This window comes from Numida meleagris, chromosome 1, assembly GCF_002078875.1.
Source record: "Numida meleagris isolate 19003 breed g44 Domestic line chromosome 1, NumMel1.0, whole genome shotgun sequence".
NCBI classification, from domain to species: domain Eukaryota; kingdom Metazoa; phylum Chordata; class Aves; order Galliformes; family Numididae; genus Numida; species Numida meleagris.
In genome coordinates this window covers 187,218,770-187,239,972 of record NC_034409.1, presented here as the reverse complement: position 1 = coordinate 187,239,972, position 21,203 = coordinate 187,218,770, and the positions used below count along the sequence as shown (strand labels likewise).

The 21,203-nt window shown below is 38.9% G+C and overlaps 1 protein-coding gene across 3 annotated transcripts in view; it reads left to right on the top strand.

Moving 5' to 3' along the window:
• Positions 1-21,203, top strand: part of DLG2 (discs large MAGUK scaffold protein 2) — a 1,019,534-nt gene that overhangs the window by 989,595 nt on the left and 8,736 nt on the right. For all 3 annotated transcript variants that reach the window (XM_021382614.1, XM_021382609.1, XM_021382622.1), the window contains 6 exons: positions 3,256-3,355; positions 7,263-7,304; positions 15,540-15,590; positions 16,083-16,184; positions 17,163-17,335; positions 18,013-18,122. In XM_021382614.1, coding sequence (XP_021238289.1) covers positions 3,256-3,355; positions 7,263-7,304; positions 15,540-15,590; positions 16,083-16,184; positions 17,163-17,335; positions 18,013-18,122 — 578 coding nt within the window. The remainder of the gene's footprint in view (positions 1-3,255; positions 3,356-7,262; positions 7,305-15,539; positions 15,591-16,082; positions 16,185-17,162; positions 17,336-18,012; positions 18,123-21,203) is intronic.

The following is a 21,203-nucleotide window of genomic DNA, read 5'->3' as shown; positions in this document are numbered from 1 at the left end:
ACAGCACTCGAAAATGTCATCTGCTTTTTTTGTATTGCCTATATAAAGTGCCTACTAATGCCAGTTCCTGGGTTATGGGTGGGCTGCGTGAACTGGTGGCAGTGAGGTATAAAAGCTGTCTATTGTACAGGTTTTCACTGCGACTGAAATACCCCCGTTATTTGCTGCTACTGAGCGTTGCAATATTCATGCAAAGAAACTGCGATTTGCACAGAAATCCACTCTCAGGCACTTTCAGTGTCATTCAGAAACTCTGCCTGCATAAATGCTGTTGGATCAAGCCTGAGCTTTGTATCGCAGTTTCAGTTCCAGTTGTGCACAACTTCTAGATCAGGCCGAGAGATGTAGATAAATACCTCTCTCATTTATCTCATACATCAGCAGTGTAAGGAGACCCTGTGAAAACCGGCCTCAGAATATTTAACTCAAAGATTCCATTTCATAGAAATAAAACTTCTGAAAAGCATACATTTAATTATTGTTGTTTAATCCTACCACCATTCTTCACATGCATCTTAAAAAAGAAAATAAGCGTCGATGTGGTGCATGTGGTGGATGATGGTGTCAACCCCTATTCCTCTGCCAACAAACCAAAATCTGCATTTAACGCTGTGTGTCTGATAAAAATGCAGTTTTATTCCATACATCTCCCTCTTCTCCACCAACCTCCCTACCTCTATACCATACATGGTCTCTGCAAGGACGTTATGGTGGATGTCTGTAGGATTTCATACCCTTGAGGGGGAGGCAATCAGTCTGATTTCAATCACATTTACATTGTATACAAAAACAAAACTGAGTCTCCTTGTTTTGCTTTTTTGTGAAAAGCATGCACTTGATCTACAATAAAATGTTCAGTAAGCCCATTCAGTGAAAACTAAAGATTAATTATTTCAATGAGTTTGCTGTACCAGACTCAGTTTAATCTATTACCATGTTTTAATATGGCTATCCTGTGGTAATATATGTGGTAATTAACATGAATATACACACTGATTTATCTATGGAAGTATTTACACATGCATAAGCGTATTTGCTTATGGATATTAATAAACTAAGAGTCAGTTTTATATTAGAAATGCGTGATTTTACCGGTATGAGCTATCAGCACATTTGGACGTAACAGTCACCTGCTATGGACTGCCAGGTTTTGATCGTCCAAATCAAAGTGGAACAATATCTTATTTAAAAAGCAACCCAACTGCACAAGGAAAAAAAGCTTATAGAATTCTATGGGATGTCTGCCTCATTTGGAATATTCTGCTAGATCATGCATAAGCTTGAAAAACAATATATGCTCTTCCAATGCAAATGTACTTTCTGAAGCTGTTGCTACTGTTGGGGAAAAAAATTGAGTGAGAATATTTTAAAGTGGTTATTTATCATGGAATCTCTGTGAAACTGCATATTTATATATCCTTTTGATAACATTCTCTTTAATTCCAAAGTAAAATGTCATTTGGTAATGAAGTGATTTTCACTTTAAAACCACGTTGTTTTCTGAGGTGCTATTGTGTGTACATATTTTTTTTTTCCTTTTTAAGTGCAAAGCCTGTAGTGTTAGTATATAAAGCTCAGATGAAGCGTGTCAAACAACATTTTCACAACTTGGGAAATGTTAACATGCTGCATTCTTTTCTTTGGAAAAATAAAAGAAATGGTCACAGAAAACACATTTTAATTTAATTACGTCCTTTAGGTCATTAATGTGATATAATGTGCATGTCAGTCCTCTTTTCATCCACAGATTACTTTGATCCTTCGTACCCATTACTTTTAATGCTGGCTTTCTTTCATATTTGCTTTGTTTTGAAATTGCATGCAGTCTGGATTATTTGTGCATGACCTCCACATTAATTTCACACTGAATGTTTACATACTCAGAGATTCTCACGGATCATTTATTCTACATGTGCATTTTTTCCTTTGTTTTTGGTTACTGAACTTTAAATATGCTTGAAATGTAAAAGTGGCATGAAACTTTTGTGACACAAGTAGACAACTGGTTTAATCAAGTTTTTCAGTACCTAACTTGAAATCTTTCAGAAATACACATTCTAAACCACATTTTATTCTGTTATTCCAAAATGTAAGAAAACATAATATTCTGGAACCCTAAATCTGTTCCATTTCAGATCTGGAGCCAAATACTCGTTATGTTTTCATTCAAGCAACCACAGACACATGAGATTGTCTCTTTAAATGAGCTGAGAAGTTCTTGGCTCTCTTGGAGGTGACCACATGCAAGACCACGACTCTGGGCTTTGCCCACAGTCTGTCCCGGAAACAGCCCAGGACATTGTCTGATGGACAGTACAGATCAGTTAAGCACTATCTATGGCTCAGCATAGGTGCCCTCTGGAAGCACCAGCTTTTCATAGTTGACTGCACAGGTATCTTGATTCCTCCTTCAGCACCTGACATAGATGTCCCAAGTAGGTGTATCCTACATTTACACAGTACAGTGCTGTGAACCCTCGCAGCTGTCTGTAAAGCCACAGGTTTTGTCACAGTAAAAAAAAATAATAATTCCATATTAATTCCCCATTTGAAGATGCATATTGTTCAATATGCAATGAAATAATGAAATACTGCTTATCAGCAGAATCTCATCTCTAAATCACATAAAACTAAAAGCATATCCAGAGGAACCCAGTAAATTAATATAGATGTATAACACAAAGCAAAGTGAATTTTCTTAAGTGATGCAAAAAAAGACATTAAAACATATGTTGAGAAGTTGCCAGTTAATTGGACAAGTAAAGCACTGTTAAGTCAGCAAGAGTTACCAGAAAAAAAAGCATATATAATTTTAATTGGCACAGAGCTGAATCCACACACCTACCAGAAGAAAATCAAAGGCTTCCTCTTTCCTCTTTGCAGCCTATTCTTTTTCAGACAGTTAATTATTTTTGTCCACAGTCCGCTATCATTAAAGATGAGTGGCTTGATCTCAAAGCATGCTGAGCCATCTGTGGCCCTTTATCTGAGCAAGCCGAACATGATAGTTCCCAAATAAGGAGGTGAAGTTTGTAGTTTGAGACTTCTGTCATTAAATCGATCCAGTCTCCAGGGGTTCTGCCTTCAGCTTGTACACATCACCGCAACCACCTGTGATTCTTCCCAGCCACTTGTTTTGGACTGATTTGAGTCACTACAGTTCTCTCCACTTTTACAAACTAGTTGTTTTGTCAGCATGAGTGTGACAACAATTAGACGTCCCTGTTTTTGCCCCATGCCTTTTCTCCTTCACAGTCATTCAATGACAAGCGTAAAAAGAACTTCATCTTTTCACGAAAATTCCCATTCTACAAGAGCAAGGAGCAGAGTGAGCAGGAAACAAGTGATCCAGAACGTAAGTAACCTCTCGCAGACCATGTCACATGCAGCACAAAAAATGGGTGACACGCATGATGCCAGTATCCCACACATCTAGGCAAATACATGTCGTAGGCAGGCAGGCGAGGTATTACTACTGTGACCAATGTGTGACTGCAATTTGGATCCAGCTGGTCCTTCCTTCCTTGGAAACATCATCTTCTGAAGAACGAAACAGTGACCTTAACTTTTGGAAGAGCATTTCTTCACTTTCTTAAAATATGTGGCTCCTCAGTATCATTGTGGCACCTGTCCTAAACCCAAATTTGGCTCTGATTAAATATTCACAGATCAAAACTGACTCAAAATTGTGTAAACGTGGTTTCTTTTAGAACACCAAACTAATTTTTTAAAATTTCTGCTCTGATCTCTTTTTTATTTTTGCCTCTGACGTTCTCCAAGTTGATTGCCGTGGGCAGCTTCACTGAAAGTTTAACAGCTAAATGAAGCATCCACGCTAACAACTTGAATAAGCAAATCAGACCTTGGGATGTGTACCTCTCCAAGCACTTACTGCTTGCTTAAACTGTATGTGTGAACAACCGGCGTTATTACAAACGCAGTGCTGGCTCTGAGCCCAAAGAATTCACATATTTCCTTAGTAATTCTCTCCTTCTGAATTTATCTGTGAGGACCGTTTCTGGGACTTTATTTATTGTATTGTTCCTTCTTTGTCACAGCTACAAAGCCATGTAGAACGGTCACTGCCTCTTTCATTGGCTGCATTCCCATACATAGAATATGGGTTTAAAGTTGTTCCAGAGAGAAAAGGCAGGGATCCAGATTGCTCAATCAACATGGTCAGTCATGGTAGTATCCATTTCAACTCCACTGACTTCTTCCTTCCTCTTCTGCGGCTGTTCTTCCTTTCTCATTGCTCTCTCTGGGGACTTCCGTGCAGGACATCCCCGGATTAGGTGACGACGGTTATGGAACAAAGACTCTGAGTAAGTTCCCAGGAATGGTCACTGTAAATCTTTTTTTGTTTTGTTTTGTTTTGGCTTCTGTTCCTTCTCTGAGGACCCTCCACTCCTAGCATGCACAAGATAGAGTTTTCTTTGTTACCCAGCTGTGAATGCATTAAAAATGTTTCAATTGTTTTGTTCTGCATGACAATATTAAATAACATACAGTGTATCAAGCAGACACTTTCACTTCTTCTGTAATAACACCTTTCGTTTCTGACAGTATGTTATTGTTCTCATCATGGCAGTTCCATAGAGTAGCATACCTAGAACTTGTTTTGCTGCTAGAATGTACTTCTCAGCAACAATTCCTCCCTCTCCATCAAAAGGAAAACTTAAACATTTCAAATTGATCACATCCTGAGGAAATGAATAGAAAATTGTTTTCTGCTGCTGCTTCTGCATTTTCAGCTTTTTGCATGGGAGTGTTTGTTACTTTGCTGGATTTTAGATTAGAATTTGTTATTAATGGAAGAAGTCATTTGCAGGCTAGAGAAGACAAACCTTCTCCCAAACTTATTTTGGACCCATTTCACCATTAGCAACCTATTCCCTGTCATGCAACCTTAATCAATTTCTTTTTCTGATACAGTAATCCTGTCTCAAGACTTGGCATTGCAGAATGTGTCATGTGTCAGATAATTGTTCAGGAGCAATTTTGCTACCTTGAAAGTTAGACCAGGAAAATTGTACAGAACTAAGTACTTTATAGAAATGGATATGTTATATGCTGTATTCAGACCTAAATAATTTAAGCAAAATGGCACTTGCATGTGTTTGGCTGCTTCTTCCTTCAGTTCTTACTCTTCTTAAGTGCCAAGTAATTGAAGTAAAATGTATGTGGATGTTGACACTGCATCACCTACTGTTTTGTATATGCTTTTTAATTACAGCAATGTGCTTTTTAAAGATTATTCAGTTTCTGATTTATTTTAAGGGTCATTTTAATGGTTTTATTTTAATCCATACAGTACCTTGCCATTTAAAGATGAAAGCTTCATCTCTTGTATGAAGAACAGTTATACAAGACCAATTTTCAATATTGCTGCCACCTGAATTTTAACCACTTTGTTACTTCAAGTAAAGTGCTGTAGCTGTTTGCTAGGAACAAATGCAGCTCCTCCACTGCCTAAAAAAATGTAAATACATCTGATTTGATGAAACCTCCTGCATATCTGTGTCCTTAAAAAGACAAATCTCTGTAACATTCAGTCATCTGAAAGGAGATAACTAAATCCTGCAAATTGCTAGGAGAAAATTGGCACAAAGGTATTATTCATGGTCTAGTTTCTCTATTAGTATTACACCTAGCTTTTAATTACTGACACACCTCTAGACATTCCAGCCCCATTCAAATTTCACTAATATTAAACTAAGATGTACTTGTTACTTTAGTAATTACTATGGAGGATATTTCTCCTTGTTTAATAAAACCTTCAGGGCCTTGTACAACATCATGGTTGGAGGCAGCAGTTGTTAACTTTCTACGAAGTGTCCAAGACTCAACACACAGTTTTTTTCAAAACATGAGTCTAATATTTTGAAGCTTGCTAATAAGTCCAAGACCAAAGTTTATCAATTATTGTTCTTATCAGATATCATCCTCTCCCATTCCTGCTGCTCCACCAGCCCTACCGTTACCACTCGATGAACCCCAACCAAGAGGTGTGCACATGGGGGAATGCAGCACCTCACAGAGAAGAGGTGGCCCTGACACAGTTCCCATACTCATACTCCTTGTGGCCTACTCTGGGTTCATCCCAGCAGATTCTTGACTCTTATGAGTTTCCTTCTTTCACTGGGAACATGAGGCAGTTGCAGGTGGTGGTTGCAAGTCACCCCCATCCTAATCTGCACGGTGGATTAATGACAGTTAGATACATTTTGGCTCCTGGTGTGTGTCCGGAAGTGAGTTATTTGTACTCACTGTCCATTTAACAATCTGTACCTCGTTCTAATTAACTCAGGGTTGCTCCTCACTATATAACCATTGTAACATTTATTTTGAAATGGTCTGGATCAGTTGAAAACTTTCAAGTGTGTGTCAAATGAACTTTCATCTGCAAAGTTATTAGCATTTCTACTAGAGATACTATTAAAACAACCATTAAATGTGGTTCTGCAGACCTCTTGGAGACCACTAAGCATGATCTGACTGATGGCAGTCACCCTGCTGACCACAGTTTTGGAACAATCACGTCACATGATATAGACCACACCTTTTTGACACCAAACTTGTCAAAACAGAATTCTATCCCATGATAATTCTTCTGTCACTGTTCACCTGTGCAGACTGTTCTGGAAAAGATTTTTGCACTCTAGCTCAAATCCTGAAGCTAGGTCTTGTCTGAAAAAACATTTCTTCTTTTTTTTTTTTTTTTCCCTTTGACATTGGCTTTGTCTTCTTTTTTTTTTTTCCTTTTGGACAGATTAAGAGATTGTTGCAATCTTTAATATCAAAACCACTTTTATATTAATTTTTTAAGTCCTCGGGATAGTAGAAACTGATTAATGCTGGGGACAGAACTCTAAGTTTAAAGAATATGAGCGGAAACTTAGGTTTCATGATATTAATCATTCACTGTGATGCAAGTGGACCATACAGTACTTTGAAATTAATTTATCTGAGGTGTCATTAACTATCTTATCAAGAAATGACATGGCTTTGGTATAATGTATATCAATGGCTTTTCTATGATGTATATCACTAGAAGTGTATAGTCTCTTTGTGAAATATCTCAAGAGAGAAAGCTTTCATTTTAACTATGTAAATTATCTAAGACCTTCAGGTGATGTCACTGTACAGTTTTTATTTCCTCTCTGCACAACTACCTTTGCATGGCTGCGGCAGTTCTTTTGAGTTTCTGCGGCTCTGTGGTGCTTGGTTATGTTCTTTAATTTGCTGTACTGTTCTTGCAGAACATGTTTCTTCTAATGCCAGCGATAGTGAAAGTAGCTACAGTAAGTTACTGCTTTCATTAGAGTCCTTTTATTTTGCATTGCTTGTTCTCTTTGTTTCTGTTATTTTGGTTCTGTTGCTATTCTTTTGTTAATGTTAAAAAAAATGGTTGGAGCAAATGGCTTGGATTTCAAATTTACAAACACCTCTTGAGTACAAAACTATAAAAAAAACTGCAACCTTTATAAGAAAAGGGAGGAAGGCTTGCTATTTGGAGTGTATTCTGGGTTATAAAATCTTTGGGCTTTGGGTAGTCTTTGAAAATCAGAATTATTTGGTTTAGTGAAAGGAAATTTATTTCAGAAGGAAGAGGGACAATTTCTTGATGACCTTTTAAAAGAAAAATTGCTCCATAATTGCGGTCAAAATTGCAGAAGATCCTCCTTACAGTATCACAATTTTTACTTGCATTTTTTCATACCTGCAAGCACAATAGATAATTGGCTCCAAAAACTCTACTGAGACTTTAATTGTGTCAGTACAGGTTTCCTAATGCATAATGAAGTCTTCAAAAAACATAAGAGAGACAGATAGACCTTTACCCTTTAGGCACTGCCACTGAATGATGCGGATTTCCTCTAAGTGATGGTCCCAACCCTGCAACCTACTCTGGTTGGAATTACAGGACTACTATCAAACATCCTACAAATAGATTGTAAATTATGGAAAAACATCTGGAAGTGCTGAAAAGAAAAAAAAGTTCATTAAAATAGATGAATGGAAATGAATAAAAGGGAGAGACTGATCACTAAATTACTCAGTTGTTTAATTTTCTCAAGCCATTTGCTTAGCAAATTAAGTTTTCCACCAGTCACTCAGCACTTGCGCTAAGTACCCGCATACATTCAGGTAATCATTGGTATCATACCTCATACTTTCTAGTCTTTGTAGAGTGCATAGCAGTTGAGCTCTGTTAATAAACATTGGTTTGTTTCAGTAAAACAGCTAACCTTATTCAATTCAGAAATGGTAAATTAATTTGTTTTCTCTTGTACTGCAAATATTTACTTGGAAAGCAATTGCCAGAGTCACAAGAAAACACTAGGCACTTTTGAACTGCAGTAAACCAATTTATTTTTTCTGTGTCATCTGCTGAGGGAAAGAAGGATTTTATGTTTGACATATAAGATGCTCTTTCACCAGATTGACTTTACAATCAAGACAGAATCAATAGGATACATTTTCAAAAGTTTTTATGAGTTGAATCTCTTCCAGGTGTGTTTATTTTAGGGTGAGTATGTAAATGCCCAAGGAATCTTGGCTGGTGGCTTAACACATCCCATGACTGATGTCCCAAACAGGAGAACTGAGATGGGAACCCAACTACAGGTCAACGTCTAGGACAGGTCCACAAAAGCTACCTCCCAAAATGCATCATAAGACCGACCAGGTAGCCAGTTGGCTCTGCAATAGCTTGAAATAAGGCATTTGTTCTGAGGATCAGGGAAAGGGATAGAAAATTTTTGGTGTTAGTTAGCTGGGACACATGTTTGGAAAAAAAGAAGTGCTGAGGTAACAACTGCACACAGCAGGTATCTCATTCAAGGGTGGTTTCCATCTGGGCAAGCTCCTATCTCACCCCAGCACTAGCCAGCATCATATTGGCTGGAGCTCACCACATATTGCTGGTGTGTACAAAAGCTGCTGCCTGGCAGAGGAAATGTAGGGAGGGCTTCCTTTTCTGCTCAGGGCAAAGCTATGACATTTAGAAGCAAAGGAAGCCAGTCTTATGTTATGCCAAGTGAAAGTGGCTTTAAAATCGAGGAGCTGGTGACCAAAGGGCCTGATTTCATTTGCTAATAATTCATTGGTGTGTGCTGACATGACACATGAAGCCATGACCTCGGGCAGCCAGCAACTTTAGACACCAGCTTTTGGAAATGACTGTTTCAGATGGCTACAATGACATGTCAGCTCTAGCCTGACCCCGTGTTCCATTACAGTATGGCCACGGAACATGGGCATGCCTCCTGTGGAGACTCACAGTGCTCCTGAGTCCAGATGGTTACTCCCTGAATCTCTAGGCTACTCTAGGTCAGCACCACATCTCATCACACAGCTCACTGCAGCAAATCCCTTCTAGAAAAATTATGACTCAAGATAAGAATCAGAAAACAGAGGAGAGCAGGTGAGGGGTGGCCAGAGAGGGCAGCTGACAAACTGCGAAGGTATGGAGGTAAGAACGATGGGGTCTGCCATGAAGCAGTTGTCTTATTTCACTGCAGATCTGACTTTGTGGAACTGTTAAGAGAGGACACTGCCCAGTAGAAGTCTATCCTTATCTCCCCAAGTGGAAACAATCGTTATCAGAACTAGACTGTGAACATTTAGATCCTAAAGACATAGTCATCATTGCCTTATAATTAATTTATTTTTAATGAAAGAAAAATAATAGGTACTCAGGATAAAGCTCACTGCTGATGGAATGAGGCAGTATGCAGAGCATCCTTTTTGTTTTCTGTTTCCCAAGGAAATGAGCAGGGGGAACAAGGGGTTGCCTGTCCCATGAATTTCTGAATTGTGGGAAATCAGCAGTTCACACCTTGGCCAATATAAAGAAAAGCATGTTAGAAATGACTGGCAAGTGGCACATGTTCTTCCACAGACGTTCATATTTGTCCCTGTAAAAACAGTCCAGTTGTAGTTCAGATTGAAGTGTTCTGCATTGCTTCTCATGGGACTCTGGCAATTGCTTCAACAAGTTTCTCTAACTATTGCTTCTCATGATGAGCATCTAGTGAAAAGCAGCTAGTGTTAAAACCTGTACTACATCATTCCTTGAACCATTCCAATTCTGGGGTACAGCTGCACAAAGTGACATTGAAGGATTTTGAGAGCTGACCAGGCTGTGCCCTGTACAATGATTAACAGAAGGTTTACAAATTGACTGGGCTTTTTCTGGGAGATACTCTGACGAATTCTTATTTATTTAGACAGATATATTGCTGAATACCTGAGTATTTGGCTGAAGTATTCCACTGCTTACGTGTTGGGCTTGGGGGCTAAAAATTAAAGTCAATATCTTTTATTTCAAAATAATAATTAATCTAAAATTGCTCAGATGTGGTCTCAGGAGAAAAGTCTTGGACCACTCCTTAGCAACAAGGCTGTTGTGGATAGTAAACGTGGTTTCTACTGTCAGCTCTGGGTTTGTAATGAGAAAAAGACCTAAAGCCAACAGTGAGATTCCTTTGACAAACATGTATCCCCAAAACACAGCCATCACCCTCTGTTTTTGCACTAGATTCAATCTGAAGTTCATGGAGACACAGAATGACTTCCAGAGTACAGTTTGTTTTGTCTTTAAGCAGAAAGCTAAACCAGACTAGCAAAGTGTTCTCCTAAACATGCCCATGCTGTGTTGGCTGCACAGCGCTCACCACTGTCCTTGTCTTGCAGGGAGGTGAGATGGCAACCTCTCCAAATCCCAGTTGATAATTTTCTTTATCCCAACAGACAACCCATTAACTTCAGGGGGAACCACAAAAAAAATTGACAGCAGAATCTGACACCTTATAAAATATTTTAAAGTACTTTTGAGCCAGGAACAATTGCTAGCCTGAGCTACAAGGGGCTGAGCTGCTCCACAGATGCTGCTATGTCAGGCAAGCTGTGCAAAAATGAAGGCTACAACCATATTAATTTATTTGCACTTGCCCTTAGCAGGAAAATCAAGTATGCAGAGTGGTATATAAAATCCTGATTTAGCAGAAAGTTTTCCTTCTTAAGTACACATGAAGCCAACTTTGACTTATTCCTGAACCAGCTAATTAAACAACGATTGGAAGTTTATTCTGAGCTCTGTAACTTAGAGTTCTAATTTTCTATTTCAAACCAACCTTGAAAGAATGCATTTTTTACCATTGACTCATCAGTTTTTATTTTCCAAGATGATTTTCATAATGACCATGACTTTTAAGTCTCCACTGCATATGTGTGGTAATGTGCGGTAATGCTCTCAAGTGTAGTTCTGTAGAGGTTTTTACAGCCATCATCAAAATTACACAAACATTAACCCATTTACTTAGCCTAATTGCATAATTGATTATGATTGCACCAATTATTTAGAGAGGCAATACATAACTAAAAGTTAAAAGTATGAAAAAGTGTTAGAAACCAACATTTTTACATTCTGTACTTGGTCAACATTTCATTCCGTAATGAGATTTAAAGTTTCAGAACAAGGCTTAAAGGAATCCTCATTGTTATGCTAGGCCTCTGATTAGTTACAACACTTACATTTGCTCTTACTCTCCCTGTGGACTTGTATATTAGTACTTAAATTTGGACAAGCACTGAAGTCTCTACATATGGCTGCACAAGCTTTATTGATCATAAACATACATTGCTGAAAGACCACTTTTCAGTCATAAGTTCATTCTCAGACTTCTGATGACCTTTTTTATGTATTGGATTCCCAGTCTTTAGTGGTTATCAATGTATTCCAAAAAGACGTATTTACTTCTGGTCCAGGGAAGGGATTATGAGCCAAAAAGAAGTTATGAAATTGGATTATTATGTCCAATACAGGCTGTGAAGGTGAAACAAAACATGAAACTGATTCTTACTTTAGCTGTCTTCATAAGTACCCCTCATTTTCTTATCTACTGCCCTAGATCTCTTCACAGATTTTTTCAGTCACAGCCATTAATCAGATGACAGCATCCCTGGATTTGTAAGGTACCTGACAAGGGTGGCCCTTTGGTTACATGGCTGCACCACAGCAGCTCTCCTCCCCCATTACTCACATGCTGGGTGCAGCTACACCAGCGCTGCAGAAGAAGCTCTGGATGCTCTGTCAAGACACCAGGAAATTGGTCTTTTTATGGATTAAATGAAACATGCCTAAATTGACACACATATACACCTGTATCACCACCGACCCGTCTAGCTAAATAGGGAAAATAAAGAAAACCCTTTAAATCCATTTTAGGGTTACCCTATAAAACACCATAAAATTCTTTAAAAAGAAAAGATGAGTAATCCTTATGAAATTCTTCTGACCTCACAGGACCTCTCTGCTCAGCTTTTAGAGGCAGTGAGTTGCAAAAAAGTCCAGGGTATTCTCTTCTTGATCATGAGAACTCACCAACATGCAAACCAAGCACACAGGGAACAGGAGCCGTAGCAATACTGAAAAAGTGAAAGACCTCCAGTAATCTTAATCACAGTAAACTAGATTTAAGAAAGCTTGCTTTCCATTTCTTCTCTTTCCTTATCTTCTTTCTTTTCTTATCTTCTTGACTTATGGAATTTTACTGAAGAGCAAAGGCTCATGCCAAAATCCTACAGACAGATTTTTTTTTCTTTTTTCTTTTCTTGTTTTCTCTGTTATATTTCACAACAATTTTCCAGATCAATATAGCAAACCTGTGCTAATTAAGTTGTTAATGTGAGAAGTAAATGAGGCCTACTCAAATTATAAATAAGCCTGTGCCCTGCTGAATGTCGTGCTGTGTCACACCTCAAAACCATCAAGAGTTTATGGCAATCTGATTATTGATTGATTCTAGAGCTCTTCACTATACTTAATACATTGTGGGCTACTTGAAAATCATGCAGTACCAACTGAGAAGAGATCATTAAGGACCACCATCTGGTACTGTTAACATGCATAACAGCCCCTGAAAACTTGAGGGATTTTGAGTGGGCAGTGCTTGAAAGGATTTTATTCACATGAAAACTTGAGCTTCCTGAGCTCTTTTACCAGAAAAGCCAAGTAATGGAAACAGTGATTTCCACCATGCTCACACCCCATGTGACTCTGAAGCTCAGTGCTGAAGAGCTTTCACTCAGGAAGATGATTATCTTTAAGTCCACATCACAGTTGCATCACAGTTAGCCTTAAAGCTTCAAAGCTTCTCCTTGCTTGCTTCAACCCTTTCCAGAGACTTAGGCTTCAGCGCTGAGTTGGAGTAATTTCATTGTCTTCAGTCTGGCCACAGTTTCACAAGACTTCTGTGAGATGACAAGTTCGTTCGTCTCCATAGCCCAAATCATACTGATAGATACTCATCCCAAAATCTAAAATAGATCAGATGACTCAAGTCTTAGAATAGGCACTTGCCTATTTGTAGGCACCCATTGACTCTAAAGAGCATCTAGGGACTAGCTCAGACGTAAGTGCTCACAGTATGGCTTTCTGCAATGAGCTAAATGAATCCCCCTCTGCAGGAAGCTACATGCCATTGAAACAAATAAATAGTCTCAAGTTTAAGACAGTTTGTGCAAACAAGATCCTGTCCACATGCTTAGAACACGATGACTTCAACAGCCATCCCAAGACTGACATTCTTAGGTTTTTTAAAGCTTAGCATTGGCTCCTGAGGGCTGAAGGGCAGGCAGTGCAGGAGCATCCTTGTCCAGGTGGAGAGTGAAGCACTTCATCTCCAGAAAACTGGGACATCCTGATTACTATATCACACAAAAATTCTCAAAGTAACTTAAGGGAAAATAATAAATCTGATGCAAGAAACCTGGTAAGAATTCAAGGTTTTTAACCTTGCAAAGAATCAAAGTGAAGCAAGTGATTACAGTGTCAAACACTCAAAATAGAACAGAATCAATTATCCACATTCCTCATATGTTACATTGGCTTGTCCTTAAAAGCTAATCTCTTCCTTTTATTAAAAATCAAGCTTTCTCCTCAATTGCTTCAGTACCACTGCTAGCTTGGAATTGGCCCTGTCTATTCTCCCTCTCTCCTTACACAGTAGTACTTCTTTAATTTGCTTTTTCTTTCATCGTGCCTAATTAAATTCTTTTTACTTGGAAGGTTTTCCTACACATTTCTCACAGCTGTCTAGGTAATATATCAGGAACAATTCCCTCTGAACATATTAGATTCGTAGAGTGGGAGTCAGTTTAAGTCTAAAGAACCAAAATCATAGAATTATAGAGTCATAGAATGACTTAGGTTGAAAGAGACCTTAAAGACCATCCAGTTCCAACCCCCTGCTGTGGGCAGGGTTGTCACCCACTGGATCAGGCTGCCCACGGCCCATCCAACCTGGCCTTTGTATCTACTTGTAAACTAGACATTGCATTCTAATAAAGTCTTGTTAATACAGTGAAGCTTCAAGAGTTGCCTGAATATGAGTCAGAAAGCCTCAGTGTGAGCTGTACAAGCCCTAAATCCTACCTATATCATCAGTCAGGCATCATGCAGCACTCTTGATGTGTGTATGCACAATTTGGTTTGACAGAAGCCCATCAGAACAATGTCATAAAGACTCGTGTACAATGAAATGACATGAAGGTAATTCTACTTTTTTTTGTAAAAGCCCAGATACCATGATGACTATCTTTCTTCCATAGTATCTAAATTAGATGCAAAATCCCAAGTGTGGAACTTCTCGAAGGTAAACCCTGAGCTGAGTAAAAATAAAATCAGGATATTAAGATTTGTTAAGCCAAAGTCATATTTAGAACCTGCCAGAGCCCTTATGTGGTGCCAAGTATGTGACAATGACCCAGAAAGAGGGATCTGCAGGAATTTTTCATGCAGTAGAATGAAGAATCCTCCCAGCTCTCCTTTTTTTACTCCTATGGAGAACAGAGATGCATTAGGGCTGTACACCCACCCAAGTCCTGGACCGTCTTTCACCACTTGACTCTTGTTTCAAAGTTCTCTGCTTTGGTTCCCTACATGTCACAATGAGGAAACATCACGGTCCTAGCAGCAGTGGAGAGAGAATAAGGGCATAAAGTACAATGCTTTTGTAATATTTGTGTTCAGATAAAGGATAAGGGTCAGAAAAGAGCTCAGAGCTAGTTATCAGGTTGTAAATAAACTAGACTAGGGAGCTTATGCACAGGAGGATGATCAGCCAAAATGTACTCATTCTGAAGATAAAAGCAGTTCAGTTTGTGTAGCCAGATTTGCCCTGCAGCAGCATGTTAGTGCTGTAGCAATTGGCGAACAAAAGAATTGCATCTGAAATTTCTATCCTTGTAAACAGCCTTGTCAATAAATGAGGCCTTATTGCCTCCACTATTCTGGACCACTGAAGAAACCCAGTTTCGGAGAACAGAATTGAAATATGTGGCACAGGTCGAAGGGGAAGGGAAAAAGTGATCTCTGCAGCTTGAAGCTTTTAAGGGTTTTGGAATGGTTCAGGTGAGCGCATTACAGAGAAGTGCTGAACCCGATCAGCCTGTGTGAAGCATTTTATCAAGCTTTGGTACGTGAAGGATTGCACGTCAGCTTCAAACTCTTCTCTTTCTTCTCTCATCAGGAGGCCAAGAAGACTGCATCCTTTCTTATGAACCTGTCACAAGACAGGAAAGTAAGTTCCAACTGCTTTTCTGTCTCTGTTCCTTGTATTTTTCATTTTATTTCTGGGGGCCAGCAGAGCCTTGTTATCTCTGTGGTTCCTTCTTAGCCACTATTGCATACATAAGAAATGACATACATGTCTCCCTAGCTTTCACTTGCTTCCTGATGTTTCCAGGGCTCTCTGCAGTATGTTCCCCTGGCCTTCAGTAATGTCATTTGACTACATCTGCATACACCATCACTGAGCTCTGCCAAATGAGTAGCACTAGTTCCATTTTCCTTAGCCATATCAATTAAAAAAACAATCAATAGAAGGTAGACCTAAGATTTCACTTAGAATCATAGAATCATTAAGGTTGGAAAAGACCACTAAGATCATCTAATCCAACCATCAATCCACCAACTTGATACTTGACAGTAACTCTGGTTAGTGCAGCTTTGGAAATATTTACCATTATTTCCAGTAACACCATCAAAATGTGCTTCTCTTTTTGTTTGCCAGTTAATTACACCAGGCCAGTTATTATTCTGGGTCCTATGAAAGATCGGATCAACGATGATTTGATATCTGAATTCCCTGATAAGTTTGGGTCATGTGTGCCACGTAAGTATGATTTTATTCTTCATTCTGCATCAGTCAGTTGTATCCTTTGGTGCCATTCATTAAGTGAACTGTGGTGAAAATAGCATCTGTGAACTTTATGTAGCTCGAGAGCCATTTTTCTACTGGAGAAAAAAAGGTCAAAGGAACAAACAACCAAAGATTGTGAAAGTCTGAGTGTTAGTTTTATGTGTCAGCGTTTGGAAGTGGGGGGCTGAAGGGGTGGCCTCTGTGAGCAGAGTCCAGAAGCTGCCCATCTAAACACGGGGTCTTTTGACCACAAGCTCAGTTTACTGACCAATGAGTCTGTAATTTCGTAAAGACAATAAAATTTTGAAATGTTGATAGAATGTAAAATGTTTCAACTCAGTTGAACAGCATCGACTAACAAAATTACGGAGTAGCCTGTGACTTGTGTGGGATTTAGCCTGGCTCCTCTGAAAGCAATACTGGCCCCTGAACTAACAGAGTGTTTTTTTCTTGGATCGTTAGAGCTTGTTCAGTGTTTATTGCAGACCCTGATTGCAGTCTTGCTTCTTTTTGAGCTGTTGTCTCTACAAACACACCAGCTTAAATCTGCTGGGAGATGAGATCAGAATCAGTCTTATAATTAAGGTTAAATTAAATTAATGAGATTACCATTCATTTTTATCACTGCAGTAGGATTGGATTTATTATCTGCAATGTGTTTTTATTTTTTGAGGTCTGGTTATGATCATGATGAGATAAAGTGAAATTCTAGGAAATGCTTATGTTAGCATATGAGTATTATTGATTGGAGATAAACATTAGAAGATATTACTGTAAAACGACAGCCTTATTGCCATAACTCCATTTAAAAAAATAAATTAGTAGCCAAAGACTACTCCCAGAAGTGGAGCACCTCCACTTACAGCACTGTCCTCTGGTAATGTTAATTGGTGCATTTTTGCATAAATTGTTTTTACAGACTTCTTGATCCTCTGTCTTTGTTTCATGCAGATACCACACGACCAAAGCGTGACTATGAAGTGGATGGAAGAGATTATCATTTTGTCATTTCAAGAGAACAAATGGAAAAAGATATCCAAGAGCACAAATTTATAGAAGCCGGGCAGTACAATGATAATTTATATGGAACTAGTGTCCAGTCTGTGAGATTCGTGGCAGAAAGGGTAAGTTGACGCCAGTTTTACTGCCCATGCAACGTGATCTGTTTTGTGGCCACATTGTATCTTTATAAAATAAATGCAAAGTGACATTCTAATGTTTACAGGCTTTATAATGACACCATTTGTAGAGTCTATAACTTTGAATGTAAACATTCTTGGCACTTCTGAACCTGGACGTACTGCCACGGATTCAACAATTTAACACAGCACCTCAAATATGCCCCAGAACAGCCCTCCCTCTACCCTCTATATGACAGATGAATAAACTTATCTCATTTTCACAGAGGTAAAAGAATGAAGCCCAGAGAGATTAAATGATTTGCCTCAGGTGACACACAGAGTCTTTGCCACAAACAAGAATTAAATTAACCAGTAGGGAATATAGCTATCCTATTATTTTTATGAATTGATTTTCCTCATCTCTGAAGAAAATCCATCACCACCCCCAGAGCTCATCCCAGTAAAAAATAAAAAACATTTGCTCCCATATCTTCAAGTGTATATTTTATATTAGGGCTAAATCAAAGGCAGAGGAGTGGAGCACGTGCCCTGGGGTCCCCCTCCCCTGCTGTGTCAGTCAAAGCCACCTTCCAGGGCACTGCCTTGCAGAATTGCTTCCCTCTTTTGGCTGATCTTCAGCAAACTGCAGAAATTAACACATCCTCATCTGTTTCCAACAGGGCAAGCACTGTATTCTTGATGTGTCAGGAAATGCGATCAAACGACTACAAGTTGCACAACTCTATCCCATCGCTATCTTCATTAAGCCTAAATCATGGGAGCCTCTGATGTAAGTATAAACTCCTCCAAGTGTTGGGTTTTTTTTTTTTTTCAGAATGCATCCTCAGCAGATCTTTAGTCTGTCCTCTAAAATCAATAATAACAAAAGGATGGGGGAACAGTGAAGACTTGCTCTCCATGCATGTCAGCCACTGTAACCCAGAGTCCCAGTGAATGAGCCAAAGCTGCCTTTGAACCTTTCCCACTGGGACTTAAAGGCTTAGGTACTAGTCCATGAATGTCTCTCCACCAGTGCTCAGTGGACTTACTTGTTCCAACCTGGACAGCAAATTCACCAAGGATTCATGTGTCCCACCTTGTCCCATCCAGCCTTTGGGTGTAGTTTGGTCACTATGCACATGGGCAAAGCAGAGGGTAAACCTGTGTCAGATTCATTGTGTGTGCTTCTTTATCAGCCCTTCATTTGCATGAAGGTCTGCAAGAGGATAGGCAAGGACCTGTAGGACTGGCATGGGGAAAACAATCCTTAAAAGAAGGGAAAAAGAAGGCACCAATTTCAAGTTGTTGCCAGGCAGCCTAATTTCAATATTCAAAAAAATATTGGGATCCAGGGAATAGTAAAGTAGCTCAAGTAAATAGCTGGAAGGGTAAAATTTTATAAGAGGCAACCAATATATATGCACCAAGAGCAAATTGAATCGACCTTATTTCCTTGTGTCTGGGGATGAGTATCAATAATTATTTTGTGCCTTGATTTTTATTCTGGCTTTTGACACATCTCCAAGGGACATTCTCAGCAGCAGACTAGAGAAATACAGTCCAGAGGGAATCATTAGTGAGTATGTGCACAACTGCACTCAGACAGTCATTGAAAATGGAACTGGGAGGATAACAGATATCCTGAAAGCATATTTCCCAAGCTGTGGGACTAGTTGTTATTTTTATGAATTACTTGGGCAATGAATTGGGCAGTATTCTTGTAAACTTTGTGACTGACTCAAGACTGAGAGAGGTAGAAAGCACTTTGGAGAATAAGATTAAAATTCACTGCAAAATTAGTAAGATGAAATTCAGCACAGACAAAGGAGAGAAAATGAAATGCACAAGTACAAGCAGGGAATAATTAAGCAATAGCACTGCAGAAAAGCATCTGGCAGTTGGGATGGATCACATAGGAATATGAATGGATGGATAATGCTGTTGCAAAATCAGAAACTGCTGCTGTTGGCTGCATTAACATTGGTGTTGTGTAAGGACACAATAGATCATTATTTTGTTTTACTTGAAATGGATAAGGCATCAGGTGGAGTGCTGTCTGTCTTCTGGGTACCACCCTGGAAGTGGAAGAGGAGTGGAAGGAGATGGCAGTGATCTTCACATTGGTTAAAACTCAGGATTAAAGACATGTTTTCCATGTGCATATATGTTACTGAAAGAATTTATCAATTAAATTTGCTGTTGTTTGACTGAATATGCATCCTTTCTGGCCCTCTGACATTTGGTGATAAGGTTGCTGCCTGTCCATGTGCATTACAAAGAATGATGCACAGTATGTGGCATTTGCATAGCCCCATTCTGAACAAAGGCATCTTGGGTTCGATGACTTCTTGACATTTCTTCCAGCCCTGCAATTCAATTATATTCTGATTATCTTGCTATACAGAAGGGTCAGGAAAGTCTGAAATCCTACCATCACCTCCATTGATTGTTTTAAGATATCTTCACCTACAGCTTTCCTGACCATAAAATATTTTCATTATATGTTTAATGCTGAGTTTGCATCTAGAGTGATAAAAGGTAGTAAACAAATGTGGGCCTTCCTCTGAAAATACATTAGACACAACCAAAAATGTGGCAATAACAGAAAGGCTTAGTTGATACGATGTAAGAACAGCAAATCCTTGAACAGATTGACTGAAAATAGTTATGAAGATGCAAAATATGACAAGGATCCTGTTGGTAAATCAGTCCTACAGAGTTTGCAGGATTTTGTTCAGTAATATGCACCAAAGGAAATTCTTCACTCTCCAAACCTGAACCTCCATCAGTGTTGATGGTACAGTGGGAACAAATAAAGTTAAATCCATTAAGTGACTGAATTCTTTGTTCAACAAATACCCTGAGGAAGACACCCTTAATTAGAAATCCAACCTTAACTGGGGCAGCAAACGTCCATTTATATTGGTACTAGTCTGGGATCTTTTGCAGGAAAATGTATTATATAAACAAATTATATATAACTAATAAAACAAATCCTGAAAAAATGGGGAAAAGCAATGGATTCAAGCATTCTAAATTACTCTAACCCCTGCAGGTTGTTTTCCACAAGTAATATTTTTACTGAATTAATCTATCTAATGTGCATTTTTCTTATCCAACAACACATAAAATTAGATTCTATCAGAAATAAAAACTCTTTTAATACAAATGGTGTCATTCTCTTTAATAGTTGTTTTGAGAATAACTGCATAGTTCTGAGCTCCCTGCTCACAAAAATCATTTATTTAGTAATGAAATTGAATCACTCAGGTTTGACTAAACGTGTACATACTCTAATGCAAGTGGTAGTGGTGATTTGCAGTGTGTGCCTACTTCACAGACACAGGCTGTGCACTAGTTCCTTCAGCCCAGAAGGTGCAGGGCAGCTTTCCAAAATGTCATGGTGAGTCAAACTGTCTCATTTGTACCCTGGGGTAAGAAGTAGCACATGAGCAATTCCCACAGATAAGCTGTAAATCCCCACTGAAATTTTTCTCACGACAACTTGTTTCCGCTCTTTTTGCTAAAGTCATTACTACAACACAAAAATTATGGGAATTCTACCTATAAAATCTGCTTGTAAGGATAGATTTATCTGCCATATCTACTACACTTCATCACACAAACAAGTTAAAAGTTAATGTAAGAGCAAGGTAAAACTCTAAAAGACAGAGAAGATTGCAATTCAGGGTTATCCTAAACATACCAGTTGTCAAAAATGGAAATCATCTTAAGAGAGCTTGCATCTGCACTTGAAGCTCGGTTATTGGTGGTTTCCTTTTTTCTTCCTTCCTTCCTTCCTTCCTTCCTTCCTTCCTTCCTTCCTTCCTCCCTTCCCTTCCCTTCCCTTCCCTTCCCTTCCCTTCCCTTC